Source organism: Dromiciops gliroides, chromosome 2, assembly GCF_019393635.1.
Source record: "Dromiciops gliroides isolate mDroGli1 chromosome 2, mDroGli1.pri, whole genome shotgun sequence".
Lineage (NCBI taxonomy): Eukaryota > Metazoa > Chordata > Mammalia > Microbiotheria > Microbiotheriidae > Dromiciops > Dromiciops gliroides.
The window spans coordinates 281,387,795-281,407,757 of record NC_057862.1 but is presented as its reverse complement, the minus strand read 5'-3'; the positions used below and the strand labels follow the sequence as shown (position 1 = coordinate 281,407,757).

The window sequence follows — 19,963 nt, the reverse complement described above, 5'->3', positions numbered from 1 at the left end:
GCAATGGCGGGGTGGGGTGGGGGTGGGGGGGGAATAACAGGATCATAAATTTGGAATTAAAAGGGACCTTACCAATCATCTAGTTCTAGTTCTACCCCTCCATTTTACAGTTCAAGAAACTGAAGCTCAGAGATAAAGTGACTTGCCCAAGATCACACAGATAGTAAATGGCAGATCTAGGACTTAAACCAAGGTCCTCAGACTCCAAATATAGCTATCTTTCCACCATACCATGTGAGTGCGCATAGTTAAGTGCGATCCATCCCTCACTCCTTATTTGTCATCTGATTCTCCAAATCCAATGCCCTTTTCCACCATACCGCAAAACTTAGGCTACTGGATGGGATCCCTAACTCAGCCCTTCATGACAGCTTACATATCTCCACACCTTCCTCAGTGTGTGGGAGGACGGGAGGCCCTGAGAGTCGCATGAGTTCAAAAGGGACAATACCTCTGAGATGCTCCTACCCAGATTCACAAGCCATGGATTTTAAGTTCCACAAGAGCAACAGGAACTGTATGTTAAATAAGCTTTGTATCCTCCCCCAGCATCAAAATTTGGATAACACCTATGATTTCATTGGTATAGGCAAATCCAGTGAGGAAACTCCTACCATTACAGATGAGCACCTGCTTGCAACACAACCAGCACATATGAGAGGCAGGACCTGAACACATCTTCTTGATTCCAAGGCCATCTCTCTCTATCCTTTACTCCATCCTTAGCTGTCTCTTGTACTACCCTTAACATATCTTTTGTACTTTATAAATGTTTGATGAATGAATGAGTCACTGGGTCAATTTCACCTGGGCCTTGGAAGTCTGAGTTAAGGTATCAGTAAACAGAGATGAGGGGAAGGCATTCCAAACCAAAGATTCAGCAATAGGGAAGCTTAGAGTGTATTCAAGTAACAACAAGTAGTCGGGTTGAATAAGTATTACATTATCTGTGCCTTGAGTATTCCCTTACAAAAAGACGGTGTACTCTAAGAGGGCAGGGAGCACATCTTATCCAAATTTCTCATCTCAATCCAGTACCTTAGATATAAGTACTCAGTACAGTCAGTACTTAGTAAATGTTTATTTAAATGTATGAATTAACCCAGAGAAGGGCCTGGGGATGGGGATCTCCAGGCATTGTGCCTGCTTCCTGCCTAATGCAATCCAGACAGGTGTTTGTCAGGTCTCATTCTTAGGAATTTTTCTGGCCCACTTACAAAACCTGTCTGAGCATCTGCAACCTCCAGTGGGTAACTGCATACTCAAAGCAAAGCTAAGAAGTGAATCTCAGAGCTAGAAGGGACCTTACTGGTCATCTATCCCAGAGGCATCAAACTCCTGAGCTGACAAACTAGATTAAAATATAATTGAGAAATGTTTGACGAAATAAATGAAAATGTAACACAATATAGATAATGTGAACTTGTAGTTTTCTAAGTTAATGTGCAGCCTGTAGGGATTTCTTTCTCTTTGAGTTTGATGCCACTGTTGTAGGCTAACTGGCTATGTTTTTAGATAAGGAAATACAGGCCCAGAGAACTTGAATGAGTTCTCCAAGGTGCCACTATTGGGGGACAGTGAGGTGGCTCAGTGGATAAAGCACCGGCCCTGGATTCAGGAGGACCTGAGTTCAAATCCGGCCTCGGACACTTGACACTTGCTAGCTATGTGACCCTGGGCAAGTCACTTAGCCCTCATTGCCCCACAAAAAAAAAAAGAAGGAGGAGGAGGAAAGCAAAGTGATACTACCAAGTGTCAGACACTAGTAAGTGACAGAGATTCTTAGCCAGGTCCTCCGATTCCAAATCAGTTTCCTTTCCACTATCTCATGCTTTCTCCAGGATCACATAGCCAATTGGTGACAGAGTCAGGCCTGGAAATCAGAAGTTCCTTATAGCTTTCCTAAATATCTCTTGCCTATTGAAGCTTGGCTCCACATCTCCCAAGTAAGGCCCTCTCCTTTGCCCCAGGATCATCCTTTCCCTTAGGAGACCATCTGGGCTCCCTCAGGGATCCTCCCCTTGTTTCCTCCTTCTCAGAAACTTCTTCCTGTTTCCCCAGAAAAGCCAGAGTTGGATGAGATGACAATGGAGAGGGTTCTGGAGGAGCTGGAAACACTGTGTCACCAGAACATGAACATGGCCATCGAGACTGAGGAAGGGCTGGGCATCGAGTATGACGAGGATGTTGTGTGTGACGTGTGCCGCTCCCCAGAGGGCGAGGACGGCAACGAGATGGTGTTCTGTGACAAGTGCAATGTGTGTGTTCATCAGGTGAGCCGAGGCAGGCCGGGCCCTAGACCACCCAACATGAGAACGAGCACCATTCACCAGAGCACCAGGAGGGCCTTGAGGAAGCCTCAGACAATGACACTGACTATGAGAGAGAGAAACGGTGTTGGATTGTGCCTATGAAACATTATGAGAGAAAGAGTGTGAAAAAGGGGTGTGTGTGTGTGTGTGTGTGTGTGTGTGTGTGTGTGTGCGCAACTATTCATATGGGAAAGTGGCACTGTAGTGCTTCACACCCTCACCCAGAGCTGAGCTCTTCCTAGGAGGCCAAGCCTCATTCTTTGAGCCACCATTCCTGCCCTCTCCAGTTACTCTCTGCATTTCTGACCTGGAAATGTTCTCCTCCCCAGGGAGCCATAGGCTGTAGGGAAAGCATTGCAACAGTGGACCCCGTACAGTGAGACACTGATGAGGATACCTGGGTATCCTTGGGAGAAGTGGCCCATTTAATGAGGAGCTTGGTGGCAGCCAGGTCCCTCGACACCATAGCAGAAACCTTAGTGGGGCCACCTTGTACCAGTCACTCCTGGGGTGTTTAGGGCTGAGTGTGAAAGCTGGACTAGGGCTTGATGACTGACCTTGTGCTCTCCTCTCCAATCCCCTGGGGGTGCAGGCCTGCTATGGAATCCTCAAAGTCCCCACGGGAAGCTGGCTTTGCCGGACCTGTGCCCTGGGTGTCCAGCCCAGATGTCTGCTTTGCCCCAAAAGGGGAGGAGCCCTGAAACCCACACGGAGTGGGACCAAGTGGGTGCATGTCAGCTGTGCCTTGTGGATCCCCGAGGTAAGTAAGATTATACTTGATTTCCCTTTGTTAAGAGACCACCTGGGTGAACTGTGAACCACCTGAGGGTCCCTCAGTCTTCTTTGTGAGGCCAGCCAGAGAAGCAGTCAGAAAGGAAATCAAGGGGCAACTAGGTAGAGCAGTGGATAAAGCACCAGCCCTGGATTCAGGAGGACCTGAGTTCAAATCCAGCCTCAGACATTTGACACTTACTAGCTGTGTGACCTTGGGCAAGTCACTTAACCCTCATTGCCCTGCTCCCCCCCCCCCCCCAGCACCACCAAAAAAAAAAAAAAGAAATAAGGCAATGCGTTGTCGTGAATGGAAAAAGAAAAGATTTACTTTCTGAAAGCATAGTTCTTTTCTGTTGTGTTTTTTTGTTTTTGTTTTTTTGCAGGGCAATGAGGGTTAAGTGACTTGCCCAGGGTCACATAACTAGTAAGTGTCAAGTGTCTGAGGCTGGATTTGAACTCAGGTCCTCCTGAATCCAGGGCCAGTGCTTTATGCACTGAGCCACCTAGCTGCCCCGGTGTTGTGTTTTAAAGGGTGATCTTGTCCAGACCAGAGAGAACAACCTTCACTGACCCTTGGGAAGAAAGAACTCTGGGGGATTAAGAGATGGTAGGAAACAAATAGGGTGCCAGGGACCTGAGATCTGCAATGAACCTGGCTCTGCAAGGAACACTGTGACTTTAGATAAATTTCCCTTTGTGTTTATGCATTCCCAGCGCCTAGCATGATGCTTGGTGCATACTGTTAACCTTAATGTTGGATTCAGTTGATTGAATTGAATTACCTGGTTGTTATTTTTTCCTTCTGTGTGCAGAAGATGGGCAGAGGTACAAAATTTTTACAAGACACAGGTCCCATCTCTCAAGGGATATATAATTAGTAGGTATACAGAGCACCAGCCCTGGAATGAGGAGGACCTGAGTCCAAATGTGGCCTCAGATACCTAGTAGCTGTGTGACCTTGGGCAAGTCACTTAAGCCTGTTTTATCCCAGTTTCCTCATCTGTAAAATGAGCTGGAGAAGGAAGTGGCAAACCACTCCAGTATCTTTGCCAAGAAAACCCCAGATAAGGTCAAAGAGAGTTGACACGACTCAAATGACTGAATAATGACAAGGATGGTCAACAGGAAGCAGTGTGGTGCTGTGGAGGGAATGCAGGATTGGGGGTCAGACTCCATCCCTGTGTGATCTTAGATAAGTTGCTTAACCTCTCTCTGCCTCAGTTCCTCATCAGTAAGATGAAGGGTTTAGCCTCTCAAGCCTCTTCCAACTCTAAACCTCTGGTCTTATGACAGGGTCACAGCCATTGCTTCACCAGTAGCTTCTTGTCATCTTTTCAAGTATGTCTTCCATAAGATCTCCTTCAATTCAGGGTTGTTTTGCTTTCTTTTTTTAAAGTAAATGTTTTGTTGACCCTTTTCCCCCTCACAATAAACATCCTCCTCACAGAATCCTCCCTTGTAACAAAGAGTTGTAGTTAGGCTAAATAAATTAAGGTGGGCAGGAGGCTGTCGTATATGTGCATGCCTCATTCTGCACCTATAGGCCACCACCTCTACTCAGGGAAAGGAGGCATGCTCCACCTCAACTCCAAGTTTCTAAGTTAATAAAACTGAGGAAGAGGTGAATAAAGTATGACATGTTTAAGGTAAAAAATAGAATTAAGCTGGTATCACATACTGTAAGGGATTCAGAATCAATTTCTTCCCCTCTCTGGCCCCTGGGAATAGGCTAATCTACCCCCTTCCCTTTATAAATTAGGAAAATGAGGCCCTTTTCATTTTTAACAGGCTCTGACTTAAAGAAGGGATTTTCAGGACAGCTCTGTCACACTTGGGACAAACTGCCCTTCAAGCTTTTTCCATTGGAGACTAAAAATGATTCTGGAAACCCCGAGGAGGAGGGAGAATGGGGTGGGGGAAGGGCCAAGAAGAGAAGGTACATCACAGGCCCTGCCTGGAGCTTTGCTGAGTCATCCATCCATCCATCCATCCATCCATCCATCCATCCATCCATCCATCCATCCATCCATCCATCCATCCCTCTCTCCTCTCCTAACACCTTGGGGCCCGGCCCAGTTAGTCCCCTGGCTGAGTGTCCCCGCCTCACCAGTCTGACTGCTGATTGGCCGAGCAGGCTACACTGGGCTCCTTGGAGTTTGCTGCCTGTTGGCTCTGGGGCCCTGGGAACAGAGTGAAAGTTGAGTAAGCCAAAGGCCAGAGATAGGAGTGACAGCCCTTAGGGGCAGGGCTGCTTCTTGGCACCAGAGCCTCCTGTCTCCTTTAAGAAGGATGAAACTGCACCCCTCTAGGCTGCAGTATTTCACAGAGGTGCCCGAGCTTCATGAAGAGCTCCTTTTATAGGGGTAAAGATCCTTCTTGGAATTCTGCCTTTTCTGTCATTCCCTGCCCAGATTAATGGATTAATACTAGTAAGAATAGCAACAACAACAGTAATGACAGTAATACCAAGTGTTCTGTCTTACTTCTAAAGTGGACAGGGCACCAGATTTGGAGCCAGAAAGCCTGTGTTAGCATATCAAGCCTTTTGAGTATTACCTGTGTGACCTTGGACTAGCCACTTTCTGGACCTCAGTTTCCGTTTCCTCATCTATGAAATGGCTTCTGAAATCCCTTTCAGCTCTGAATCTATGGCCTTTTAGTCCTCTAAACCTAGGGTGAGTCCAAGCTGCGTTAGAGCTCATAGTTTAATTCAGCAAGCATTTAGGAAGTGCCTACGATGTGCAAAGCATTGTGCTAAGACAGTCCCCACTAAAACCCCACAAACAGATAGTCCTTGTCTTCGTGCATTGTCATTTTGCTGAATTCATGGATGAAATCAAATCTCAGTCTGGGACCTGCATTTATGGCCCATTCTGGTGCCACAGTTCTCGGCTTTCAGATGAGATCTCCTTGCTGGGCTTCTTAGATGCTTCCATTTTTATTGGTTTGGAGAGAATATTTTTCTTCTTCTGAGGGTAGAGAGGTAGGCAGCATTACTGGACCCTAGATGCACCTGTGAAGCCATGAAAAAATTGGAGGTGATTATCCATGGGTATTTGAAGCCAGTCTGTTGAAAAGCTGGGGGGGGGGGTCTGGTTGCCTAGACAACTCCCTCCTCCCCTCCCTGAAATCTTGAAGAGGTCCTGATTTACCCCGGTTGTGACCTGTGGGGGACACCGTTATTCCTACAAAGCTGAAAGGGAGGAATCTCACTTCTTTTTTTTTTTTTTTTTTTTTAGTGTGGCAATTGGGGTTAAGTGACTTGCCCAGGGTCACACAGCTAGTAACTGTTAAGTGTCTGAGGCCGGATTTGAACTCAGGTACTCCTGACTCCAGGGCCGGTGCTCTATCCACTGTGCCACCTAGCTGCCCCTCTCACTTCTTGATAAGAGTAGAGCTTTGCCTGCCATCCCCTTAAGCTAAACTTATTAACACCTCATTAAATAAAAGGTGACAGGACCACAAGCGACCCCTGGTGGCAAAACAGGAAGAGAAGGCAGGGGTTGGGGGTTGAATAGAATGAATGCTGAATAATCCTAGTCTTTTCCTATTGCTTCCAGGGGCAGCCTGGGGGTGGGACCGAGTATCATATATCTCTAAATATAGCTGTCTCTGTAGGACATAAAAGAGCCCTAGTGATGGCACTCTACTTTCGGTTTTTTGTTTGTTTTTTTTGCAGGGCAATGGGGGTTAAGTGACTTGCCCAGGGTCACACAGCTAGTAAGTGTCAAGTGTCTGAGGCCGGATTTGAACTCAGGTACTTCTGAATCCAGGGCCGGTACTTTATCCACTGCGCCACCTAGCTGCTCCTCTTTTGTTATTTTTTAATTTTTGTTTTTGTGTCATCTACATTTCCTATTGTGCCCCTCCCCCTCCCAGAGAGTCATTTCTTATAATAAAAGAGAAAAAAAGAATAGTTCAGTAAAACTACCCAACATATAGAGAAGTCTGATGTTATAAGCAGTGTTCTAATAGTCCTTGGGCCCCCGCGCCACGCGCCCCCCAACACACACACACACACACACACACACACACACACACACACCCGCCCGCTGTAAACAAGGAAGGTAGGTGACTTCTCATAGCCCTTTGGGCTTGGTCATTATCATTTCTTAGCCCTCAGTTTTGATTGTTTTGTTGAGGAGGGTTGCCCCCCATTTACATTGTTGCAGTCATTGGCTTCCTGGTTCTGCTCTCTTCACTTTGGATCAGTTCATATAAGCCTACCTATCCTTATACATACTTCACTGTTTCTTAGGGCACATCAGGATTCACATTTCAGTTTATTTAGTCATTGCTAGTTGAAAGGCATCTGCTTTGTGTCCAGTTCTTTACTACTATAAGGAAGTGTTCCTATAAGTAGGTTGGTGTATATAGGGACTTTCTTTTTGGCATTGCCCTTCCTGTGGTATGTGCCTAACAGTGGCATCTCTAGATCAAAGGGTATAGACGTTTTTAGTCACTCTTCAAATAATTCTAGACTGTTTTCTAGAATGGTTGGACCACTTTATAGCTCTGCCAACAGTGTACTAATGTGGCCATCTTTTTCCCCAGATTCTCCAACAATGACCATTCCTATCTCTTGTCATCTTGGCCAAATGACAGAGTCTTTATCATTCAATATTTCCCTGTGTCTGGGGGATGCTCTAGGGGAGGCGCTGTGCCCACAGAGAACGGTTCATAGTATCAGCTTTTCAGGGACAAGGACCAGTGTTAGATTAGGAACAAGATCAGGGCTAGGTCCAACTGGGGCAAGTTCTAAGAGTCCAGCCTTTTTCTGTGGTGATCCTGTCCTGTTCACAATGAATCACTCCAAAGACACAAACCTGATCAAGACCCCCTACCCTTGTAACATCTGCCTCTTAGGCCTCCTTGCATCCAGGCTCTCTACCCTTTCCAATGTGCCCTTTATGTAACTGCGAGGATAAATCTTCCTGAGATGAAGGTCTGCCCGTGTCCCTCCCCAGCTCTCTATTGCTTCTGTCCAATACCCAGCGCATCTTGCCTGTGGCAAATACTTCAATGCCTTAAACGCTTGTTAAATTGAATGGAAATGGAGAGAAGTTGTGGTCACTGAACAGGAAACTATGGCGTGTTTGACTTAAAGGACATAGATGTGGCATTCTGGGCTGTTTTCCGCTTTTTTTAAGATCTCCATTCTTCATTGGCATGGAGTTTTGTAAATAGAATAAAAGAAAGCATCACCAAGTCAGGTGATGCTTTCCCTGACAACTTTATGCCACCAGAAGTAGAAGCCGCTGTGGTTTCGTTTAAAAACCCCATGTCTTGAGGCAAGTCAACTGACTGGGATCCGTGCCTTCTTTCCAGGGACCAGTTCTAAGTTCACATGAGACAAGGACTTTCTCCCCAGGATAATGTTCTCTTGGATTCAGAATTCTCACTGTATTGCCTGTGTCGATTGGCTTGAGGGAAAAACATGTCCCTGCTCCTTGCTTTGGAGATTTAATTCAGTAGGTACCTATTAAGCACCTGCTGTGTACAAGAGCACATTGTTCAGTGCTCTCCTGCAGCTTGAAGCTATTCCATAGTCTTTCTTGAGCTTTTGTCAGCTGAAGCAGAGGAACCCAAAAGAAAGAGGACATAGCTTGACCTCAGGCAGCTTATGGTCAAGTTGGGGATATGCCATGTTTCCATATGAGGACAGGGTGATGTAGAAGAGAAAAGGTATTATAGTAAAGGTAGCAAAGGGCTGGACCTGGAGTCTAGAGGCCTAAGTGTACATTAGCTCTGCTCTGCCATTTCTTAGACTTGTGAGTTGTGAGCAAGTCATTTAATTTCTCAGAGCCTAAATTTCCTCTCCTGTGAAATGAGGAAAATCATCCTCTTGCTGCCTGCCTTAAAACAGTATAGGAGGGGCAGCTAGGTGGCGCAGTAGCTAGAGCACCAGCCCGGGATTCAGGAGGACCTGAGTTCAAATCCTGACTCAGACACTTTACACACTTACTAACTGTGTGACCCTGGGCAAGTCACTTAACCCCAATTGCCTTACCAAAACAAAAACAAAAACAGTATAGGAGAAGACCTGTGTAAACTTAATGCACCATGTAAAGGTGAGTCCTTGCTGTTACAGGAAGGTTCACAGAGTTAGCACAGAGCCAAGTGGAAACTGAACATAGTCATCAGGGTGTGCTGAGGGAGAGGTTGTTGAGCGGCAGCTAGGTCCTTGTCTGCTGGCGCTCACAGGGGGTGCTCCTTGGAAGCGAGTTGTGACATAAGTGAGCAGTGCAGGGGGTGTGGGCCTGCCTTGCCATGGTGTCAAACCCTTGTATCTGTGTTGTGCCTAGGTCAGCATTGGATGTCCAGAGAAGATGGAGCCAATTACCAAGATCTCACACATCCCTGCAAGCCGGTGGGCCCTGTCCTGTAGTCTGTGCCGGGAGTGTACGGGGACATGTATTCAGGTAGATGCACAAATGAAGGCTTTTTCCTGCTTCGGCTGTTTGGAGGGAGAGGGGCAAGATGGTGTGGGAAGGGGATGAAGGGCCTTCACCCTGGGCAATTGAGATCACCAAGTTGATCAACAAGCTGTTATTAAGTGCTTTCTATGTGTCAGGGCCGGTGGAGACCCAAAGATGAAACAGTGCCAGCCCCTCTCAAGGAGCTTATATTTCTGGTCTTTGTCATGGGATATGGAGGCCTTTGGACAGCTCCACAAGCATGTATTAAGTAACTACTGTATGCAGAGCATGGGGCAAGGAAGCCCTTGTAGCGATGCTTTCACACTTGTCAGAAGATACAACATATATACAAATCCCTTTTGTGTGCAATGTTACATGATCAGCGCATTAGGGATGGACAGAGCAAAGGGCTCACTGAGCACCACCTGTGTGCCCATTTCTGTGCTTTGCTGCGTTGTTGGGAAGACACAAAGAGGCTACCTCGGCCCTATGGTCAGGAACTCCCAGTATAGTTGGGGGGTTAGGGCTTCCACACAACCAGAATGATCTGACTCCCTATGTGACCATGAACCAAGTGCTAGGCCTCCATTTTCTCATTGGTCGGACAAGGACATCTCCAAGATTCCTCCTGGTTCTGCCATTGTCTGGCGCACCTGCAAAGTTGTGGTGGGTCAGAGAGAGGGGAGGTGTGCCCCAGTGCAGGCTGGGGTGGTCAAGGAAGACTTATCGAAGAGGTAGGGCTAGACCTTGGTTGTGAAAGAGAGATAGAATATGAAGGGGCGGCATTAGAGAAATGCAAGAAGAACCTGTAACTGATTTCAAATGAGATGTGAGGAAAATATCAAACAATCATGATTGTTATTTAATATATTGTGATTAATGTTGTTATTGTTAGCAACAAGAAGTTTGCTGATCATAGAGGGGGAAAGCAACTCCCAAAACATCTGCTAAAGATAGTCCTTGGCCAAGTTCAAATGCAGGGCCAAAAGTTGAATAATTAATGAGTTCACATTTACTTAATTCTTTAAGTTTTGCAAAACACTTCCTAGCTCTTAGCTCATTTGAGTTTCGCAACAACCCTGTGAGATAGGTTATCACCTACTACAGTAATATTACTTCTTGGTTTTTGGTTAGTTTTTGTTGTTGTTGTTCTTTTTGAGACAAGTGAGGTTAAGTGACTTGCCTAAGGTCACACAGTAAGTGTCTGAGACCGGATTTGAACTTGGATCCTCCTCACTCCAAGGCCTGGTGCTCTATCTCCTACACCAACTAACTCTCCCTGCCCCCCAGTAATATTAAAATATTAATCTCAACTAATAATTCTACAACATTATCCCATTTTACAAATAAGGAGACAAGTTTAGAGCCCAAGTGTCTTTTCAAGTTCACAAAACTACTGTCTGAGGCAGGATTCATATTTTCTGAAACCAAGTCCAACACTCAATCCACTCTGCATATGGCCTTTCCTTGACGATAGTAAACCAGCTAAAATAACATCTCCCAGCATTTTTCCAGAGACGCAGGAACCGGCAGAAAGTTAGGTTGACACATAGGGATTTGCCCAAACCTGTGGCAGATAGGAATCCCCAGATAGCAAGAGTTCTCCCAAGCTGACCTGAGCCAGCTTCCCTTTCCAGAAAAGAGCTGTCACTCAATAAGTGTTTCCTGTGTCCAAAGCCCAGTGTTCTGCCTATTGGAGAAGACAATGATCAATAAGATATGAACCCTGCTTTGAGGGGTTCATTCCACTGTGCAACACTGCCTCCCACAGAATTCAGGATAGATCCCCTGCCCAGTACTCTGGGGGATCACATGGGTTGGGGCAGGAGAGAACAAAGAAGAATCAGAATAGGTTCCTTTACCCCTCTGAGCCTCAGTTTCCCCACCTTGAAAGTGAGAGGGTTCTGACCCATGCAGTCCATTCATTCATTCATTCATTCCACAAACATCTGTGAAGTAGCTGTAATGTCCCAAATATCATATTAGGTGCTGGTGATACAAAGACAACTAAACAATCTCTGCTCTCAAAGAGTTTACATTGAATTGGGGTCAAAACAGTGTGGGCCCAGATGAGTAAATAGAAAATATATGCATACTAGCTGTGTGACCCTGGGCAAGTCACTTAATCCCAACTGCCTCAAAAAAAAAATGGCTGAAAATATATGCGAAGTAGTTCTGGAGTAGAGAAACATGTGAATATGGAGAGGAAGGGGGCGGGGTTATGGGGTCTCAAGTAAGAGGCAGTACTTACTTGAGCTGAGCCTTGGGGCAGCCCTATGCTAAGAGGCAGAGATGAGATGGGAGGGAGGGAGGAAGAATTGTCCAGCTCTGAGTTTCTATGGTTTAGTACCCACTGAGTGGAACAGACAGTAATTGGGACTGAACCACACAGGCAGAGTCGTGGTGGTGAAGCAGTAGGTAGGGTGTGGGCTCTTCCAATAGCTCCTGCTAACTGGCTGATGCCTTATTAGTTGAACTTGCTTTTGGTTTTTTATTTGCCTTTTGAGTAGAAAACTAACAACTGTGCCACTTGTCATCTGACAGGAGGAACTCAGCCTCGGGAGACTGCCTCCTGGAGGCCAATCCAAGGGCTTTGAGGCTGGAGGGCCATTGGGCTTGGTCAAGGAAAGAATTCAACACCCAGGGGACATAGATGTAGCAGGGATTATTATCTTCACTTTACAGATAAGGAAACTGAGGAAAACTATATTGGTCATCTCAGGCTTAACATCCGCTCTGGAGGATGCACTGGAAAAGAGCAGGTTTAAACCCTACTTCTCATCATTTCCCTTAATTTCTTCTAGCCTTAGCATCCTGTATAATAAGAGTTGAACCAGAGTGATTTCCGAGGACCCTTACAGCTGTAAATCTATGATTCTGTGATGATTGCACTTGTACAGAGAGAGGCTAGGAAAATTTGTCAATTTAAAGAAATAGAAGTCCAAATTCCATTCATCTCTCCTTCACCTTTCTCTACAGCTTTGTTTTTGTTATGATTGCAGAGGCATCCACAACTGCGAATGACTCAAACCTCTTTGAGTGCCCCCGAACCTTTGCATATAGGCAGCATTTATGGCTAAGAAGGGAGGAGGATGGAACCTTTAGAGAAAAAAAGAGATTTTAATACTCTGTTCATTCAAGAAAGGAAAAACTGGCTGCGTGCTTTTTATGCACTGAGCTAGTCTGGTCAGCTTGGGTCTGTCTGTTCTTAGGGTCCAGTGTTGTTGTGCCGTATAGAGGCAGTTTAGCTTATCACCACACCATGAAACTTGCCAGTGGTTTAGTTTTAAGCATCCCCAGATGTTCCTCTGTCATTCACCGGTTACCTTGCACAATGAAATAACCATTTTGGCTCCCAGACAAGAAAACTCCATCAGGGAAACTTAGGGCTTGCAAAACCACCCCAAAGAACAGTTCTCTCTGCAAAAATGACTCCTTCAAAGCAGCATTGTGGGAGTCCTGTGCTTCTTCTTCCTTGGTGACTTACATATCAGATTGGCTCCATTGATGAGCCACATGCCCCTGCCCTGCGGCCCCCCCCAAAGTCTTCTAGATGCTCAAGCTCCAGACTCTAAGTCTGGTCACTGCTATCACCCTCTGTCATCCGGGTTCATTGATAGGGAGTCTGCCCTGCAAATGGCAGGCATAAACTACATCCCCAGAATGGAGGAGGGGGAGGGAGGGAGTTTAGGGAAATCAAGAAAGCTGGCTTTTTTCATCAGTCAGTAAAAATGGCCAAAGTTTGTATTCTCTATAGTGCTTTAAGGTTTACAAAGCACTTTCCTCGCAACCACCCTGGAAAGTAGGAAGTGCATTTACCCCCATTTTATAGATGAAGAAACTGAGACCCACACAGGAAAAGCTCACACAGCTTCTGACCATCTCTTACACTGGCTCTACGGGAACTTTTTGGAGGGATAGGATTGAGGTGATGACAGAGAGGGCATACCGGTTAGGAGAACATCAAAAGCAAAGGTTCGGGGAATAGAGAAGATCATGATGCAGTTTGGGGACACGGGTGAAGCGTGTCCTTTCAAAAAATCCCAAGCGTGGGATCTCCAGTGAAGGGCAAAAAGCCAGGATGAATGGGACCTATCAGGAAAGAAGGAAGTCATTAACATACTCTGTTATTAAGGTAGCAGACAGCACAGAATGCAAAAATCTACATAACTTCTAGGAGAGGTTTTATGTCTTCCTTTTTAAAAGACCCTGGTGCTGGAGAAAAGATGAGGAAATGAATGTACATCCTTTTTTGTTGGAGAGGCAGAAAACTGGGCAGGTGGCATATTGCCATATTGTTTGATTTTGCTTCGTTGGGTTACAGAAGAAAGCTTGCTGGTGAAGGGTATAACGTGGTATTACTATGATATAAAAACAAAAGGCACCAATAAAACTCAAACTATTTCAATAAAAAACTTGATGCTAGGGCAGCTAGGTGGCACAGTAGATAGAGCACTGGCCCTGGAATCAGGAGTACCTGAGTTCAAATCCGGCCTCAGACACTCGACACTTACTAGCTGTGTGACCCTGGGCAAGTCACTTAACCCCAATTGCCTCACTAAAAAAAAAAAAAAGGCACCAGTAAAACTCAAACTATTTCAATAAAAAACTTGATGCCACGTGAAAACAAAAACAGCCCTTACTGCTGCAGAAGTGTGGGACAGGAAGGTAGTCAGGGTAGCTGGGCTGCCACAGTCTGCCGTGGACCTCCTTAGCGAGTAGGATATACCATGTAGCTCTGGAGGCCCTGTTCATGGTAGAAGCCTTAGCCTGATGGCTCTCTAAAGGTTTACCTTTGCCTGCCTTAAAGATAAACTGTTGAACTCAATCAATCAAAATGGTTTCCCCTGGGGGGGTGGAACCTGCTTTTGGTCTAATATCTACAGTCATTTCTGATTCTCAGTCAGGCATCTGAAAGGTTAGATTTTCCCCTCTGGCTAGATGACAGGTTCCCTCAATGGGACTTCACCAGTTATTCTAGGATTTAGAACTAGAATAGATCCTCTGGGATTTATTAAATGTCTCTGTTGTTGTTTAGTCATTTTCAGTCGTGTCAGACTCTTAGTGACCCCTTTTGGGGTTCTCTCTGTGAAGATACTGGAGTGGTTTGCCATTTCCTTCCCCGGCCCATTTTACAGATGGGGAAACCGAGGCAAACAGGGTAAAGTGACTTGCCCAGGGTCATACAGATAGTGTCTAAATTTGGATTTGAACTCAGATCTTCCTGATTCCATGTCCTGTGCTCTATCCACTGTGCCATCTAGCTGCCATTAAACTGGAGAACATACTTGACGTAAACAGTCTAATTCAGCTCCCTTGTTTTACAGAGGGTGAATGAGCCCCCACGATGGGGCTTGCTCAAGATCACACATGTAATAAGTAGTAGAACTGGTCTCTGAACCCAGAATCTCTCACTCTAAGCCCCGTAATGTTCTTGTGGCCTTCCCACAGCAGAGCAGGATGCAGAGCACCTAACTGGCCCTCTAGTTTTCTCTTTTCCCAAAGAGTAGCTTTATGTAGAGAGTTTACTGGGGTTTGGGTGTTTGTTTTGTTTTGGTTTTGGCGGGTGAGGCAATTGGGGTTAAGTGGCTTGCCCAGGGTCACACAGCTAGTAAGTGTCAAGTGTCTGAGGCCGGATATTTGAACTCAGATCCTCCTGACTCCAGGGCCACTGCTCTATCCACTGCACCACCTAGCTGCCCCCAGAGTAGCTTTATGTAAATTGCTAAATGTGGGATCTCCAGTAATCAGCGCCTTAGAAATGGCTTGTTATTGTAGCTTAGCAGCTGGAACAGGCAGATTTCTTGCGGGCTATTGTTTAAACAGTCACTCAACGCCTAGAGCTCCGAGTTGTCTTTTAATGAATTGAGCCGAGGAGGGAAGGGCTGGCTGCTCCAGAAGAAATGGTCTCCTCTGGCTGGGAAATGGGTTTCCTTGAGGGTCATGGAGGAAGCGGGCTGGAAGTTTGGCTGCCAGGATGGATGGAGTGTGAGCAGCGGCCCTCCTGCAAGGGAGTGGGAAGCTCTGTCGCTTGATAATGTCCCAGCAGTGCCTCAGCTGTTAGCAGGGTTTCACTAAGTGAATTGTGGTCACTTCTGACTTCCAAGAGAACACAGCTGATTTTCTTTCTTTAATTGCCTTTGTGAAAGCAAAAACCAATTAGAACCTGCGGACTTCTGTGCACAAAGCCTCATTGGGGGCAATAGTGCGGTGCTCAGTGGCCTTAGGTAGGAGAGTTGTACGCTGAAGGAGGCTGACCTGCACACAGCCCCAAAGTGAAAATTACCAAAGGGTTTTTACTGGTGGGCAATGGATAGTCAAGAGTATGACTTAAAAATAAATGAGATTTCTGCCAAGGAGCATCCCTGCTCTAATGTGTGCTAATTGGGCTGGTCTTAGTAACCTTTCCAGCTTAAGCATACATTGCTTTCCTTCCCAGACTCTAGAGTCCAGTGAGACTGGCCTTCCTCACACATGTTGCTCCATTTCCAATCCCCATGCCCTGGATCTAATGAACTCCTTTCTCATCTTCTCTTCAGAGAATCCCTTACTTCCATCAGGTCTCAAATTAAGTGCCCCTTTATACCCAAAGCCTTCTTAGATTGCCCCCAACTGCTAGTGCCCTCCCTCCCTAAATTCTCCGGTATTTATTTTATATTTGCTTTCTTTGTACTTAGCCATGTTGTCTTCCCCTATAGAATTTAAGTTTCTTGAAAGCAAAGACTGTTTCATTTGCATTCCCACATTGTATTCTCATCCCTTTTCTGGGAATAGCACATAGTAGGTACTTTATAAATGTTTATTGATTTCTTAATAATCTTAATTGGAGGTTTCCCTGACAGATTTGGGGGTGAATTTGATGATGGCAGTGATACTAGGGAATCTTCAGGGGCCAGAGGGGAGAAGAGGCCTTGGCGTCACTATCTACTGCTGACCAAAACAGGTCTTTTTTAGATCATTCAGCTCATCTACACTGACTTCTTACTGTGTGCCCATCCATATTCTGGTATTCATGATTGGGAGATGTCTTGCCCTCAGGGAATTCCCAGTCTGCTTGGGGAAAAAGGACTGTGGTAATTATAGCATCCTACCCAGGTTCAGCTCATTGAAAATAATAATGGGTTGGGGCAGCTAGGTGGTGCAGTGGATAAAGCACCGGCCCTGGATTCAGGAGTACCTGAGTTCAAATCTGGCCTCAGACACTTGATACTTACTAGCTGTGTGACCCTGGGCAAGTCACTTAACCCCTGTTGCCCTGGAAAAAAAAAATAATAATAATGGGTTTGGAGTCAAGGGACTTGGGTTCAAATCTCAGCTCTATAACTTATTACCCTACATGAGCCTATATAAGTCACCTCACCCCCATAGAGGTTAATTAAATTTCCTCATCTCTCGAAGGCCCCTTTTAAATCTTATTATGAGTATATATCCTACAAATTCCACGGAACTGAGAATATGAGACTGAACCTAAGTCTTAACCTGTAGCTCAAAGTCCTAAGTGCTTCTAGATTTCACGTAAGTGAAAGAGCCATGTGATCTGCCATTTATCAAGGAAGACTTCCCAAAGGAAACAAGATGTTTAGCACCAGGTATTGTAAAGCAGCTCCTGCCATGCCCTGGGACAGAACAATTGGATGCTTTCAGGTAAGACCAAGATCAATTCTCAGGGTACCAGGTCATCCCTTAGGCCAACCCCACTGCCACCTGCAAAAGTGTATGTGGCCTCTGGGTGACCACCTAAGTACTCACGCTCTGGGGCCATCCCCAGAGATGTGTGGGTGTATGTGTGTGGGTGGGTGTGTGTCCTTGAATCTTCAGATCACATTCTGTACTTCCTTGAAATCCAGCGTGTCCTTTTCTCTCCCGGCAGTGTTCCATGCCATCCTGTATCACTGCATTTCACGTCACCTGCGCCTTTGACCACAACCTGGAAATGAGGACGATATTAGCCGATAATGATGAAGTGAAGTTCAAGTCTTTTTGCCTAGAGCATAGCAGTGGGGCTCCTAAGCCCCCCGAGGAGGCCCGGGGAATAAGGGGAGAGGCTGGCCCGGTGTCTGAGCCCAGCCAGGCTGCCTTGGACTTGGAAAAGGTGACTTTGAGGAAACAGAAGCTGCAGCAGCTGGAAGAGGCCTTCTATGAGCTCGTGAAGCCCGAAGAAGTGGCAGAGAACTTGGACCTTTCTGAGACCCTTGTGGACTTTGTCTACCAGTACTGGAAGCTCAAGAGGAAATCTAACTGCAACAAGCCCCTCTTGACCCCCAAAACTGATGAGGTGGACAATTTAGCTCAGCAAGAACAGGACGTCCTATACCGGAGGCTCAAGCTGTTCACGCACCTTCGGCAGGACCTGGAGCGAGTGAGTACATGTGGCCACCCTGCCCCAGCCCCAGACCTAGGCCCTCTCTATGACCACTGTTTGCCTCAGCCCTAAGAGCCAGGGGGGAGGAAAGGTTGTCATTGGTCCAGAGAGACAACTCTTAGCAAAGGGTCCTTGAGGACTTCTATTCTCAGGGTAGAAGCTGTGCTCTGTTCCTGGAGACAGAGGTCTTTGTACTTAGAGGTGTATGGTATTTCAAGAGATGTTTCAGATCCAGCCCTCGCACTTTGAGGATTAAGAAAGGGAGGGGCTCACAGATGGAAAGTACCAGGTAGATTGTACAGACAATAAGTATTTCTAAGAAATAGTAGAATTAGGGGCAGCTAGGTGGCACAGTAGATAGAGTGCTGGCCCTGGAGTCAGGAGGACCTGAGTTCAAATCCGGCCTCAGACACTTAACACTTACTAGCTGTGTGACCCTGGGCAAGTCACTTAACCCCAATTGCCTCACCAAAAAAAAAAAAGAAAGAGTAGAATTCCCACATGTCAGGGCTGGAAGGCCCCTGACATGTCATCTAGTCCAGTCCTCCCCATCCTCCTGGATGGGTTGGTGCTTCTTAGCTGCCTGAGAGGCATATGTTCCTGGGGGCCCTGAATTGGGTGTCTGAAACAAAAGTGAAATATGTACTTGAAAGAGTAGTGTAGTGGATGGAGCACCAGCCCTGGAGTCAGGTAAACCTGAGTTCAAATTTGACCCCATGTACTTACTAGCTGTGTGATCCTGGGCGAGTCACTTAACTTCTTTCTGCTTTAGTTTCTTCGATTGTGGGATAATGTGAAGATATTAATAGCAGTAATAGAGGTAAGAAAAGTACCCACCTCCCAAGGAGTTGTGAGGAACAAATGAGATCATATTTGTAAAAGTGCTTTGCAAACCATAAAGCACTGGGGTGTGTGTGTGTGTGTGTGTGTGTGTGTGTGTGTGTGTGTGTGTGTGTGTGCGCGCACGCGCTAACCAATATTCTTATTCTTTGAACCTGAATAATTGTACTTTCGTGCCATTCAGAATAGAGAAATTAAGCTTGTTAAACCTCAAGTTAATTAAGTATAAAAGAAAATGAGAATCAGCATCTCTGTGGACCCCACCTTGGACCTGGAGCTTGCAATGACATCTGTTATATAGAATGTTCTACTTTTCAGAGCACTTTGACATCAGCTGCTTTGTGAGGCAAGACGAGGGGTTGTATTTCCCCATATTACAGATGGGGAAGTGGAAACTTAGAGAAATGAAATGGCTTGTCCAATATCACCTAGTTAATTTGTGGCAGAACTGGGATGGAAACCTCATTGTGCCTCCCGAGCCAAGGCCCTGGCCAGGAAACAGAATTGGCTGCAGGTTCTCTGCAGTTGGAGTCAGCTACAGGGACACAAGGGGCCCTATCCCAGGCTCCTTGTTATGACCAAACACGGTGACATCCCCACATGGCCACACAGTGTATCCAGTCAGGGGATGTGTAGGGGAAGATGCATAACTTGAGTTTTAAAATTGTGGCCGCTTAATTCTAGTGCCAAGAGTGTAGGGCTAACAAATAGGAACTGTGAAATCATTCCCATTTATTGAAGCACCTGTTATATGTCCAGACTGGAGCTACTGTAACTGGCAAGCTCTAAGATAAGTGTTTATCACACACATGAAAATTAACATGGTGCAAATTCAGGCTAAGGGGGGTGGGGGAGCGGTGTTTTTGCTTCTTCCCCAAGGTCCTCCTGGCCTATCAGGTGGAGAGGTGTTCCAGGAAATAAATACCAAACTGTGAGTTAAGAAAACAGCGTGGCATAATGGGGAAAGCCAGACATGGAGTAAGAAATCAGGATTCTGGGGCAGCTAGGTGGCGCAGTGGATAGAGCACCGGCCCTGGAGTCAGGAGGACCTGAGTTCAAATCCAGCCTCAGACACTTAACACTTACTAGCTGTGTGACCCTGGGCAAGTCACTTAACCCCAACTGCCTCACCAAAAAAATTAATTAATTAATTAATTAATTTGGAAAAAAATCAGGATTCTGTTCCCGGCTGCATCACCTGTTAGCCACGAGACTTTGAGCAAGTCCCTTCCTCTTGCTGAACATCATTTACCTCC

At 46.1% G+C, this 19,963-nt stretch overlaps 1 protein-coding gene across 8 annotated transcripts in view; it reads left to right on the top strand.

Annotated features, from left to right (window-relative positions):
* The window catches only part of JADE2 (jade family PHD finger 2), a 210,288-nt gene that overhangs the window by 154,482 nt on the left and 35,843 nt on the right, over positions 1–19,963 (top strand). For all 8 annotated transcript variants that reach the window (XM_043983149.1, XM_043983153.1, XM_043983148.1 and 5 more), the window contains 4 exons: positions 2,062–2,273; positions 2,905–3,072; positions 9,392–9,508; positions 17,376–17,864. In XM_043983149.1, coding sequence (XP_043839084.1) covers positions 2,062–2,273; positions 2,905–3,072; positions 9,392–9,508; positions 17,376–17,864 — 986 coding nt within the window. The remainder of the gene's footprint in view (positions 1–2,061; positions 2,274–2,904; positions 3,073–9,391; positions 9,509–17,375; positions 17,865–19,963) is intronic.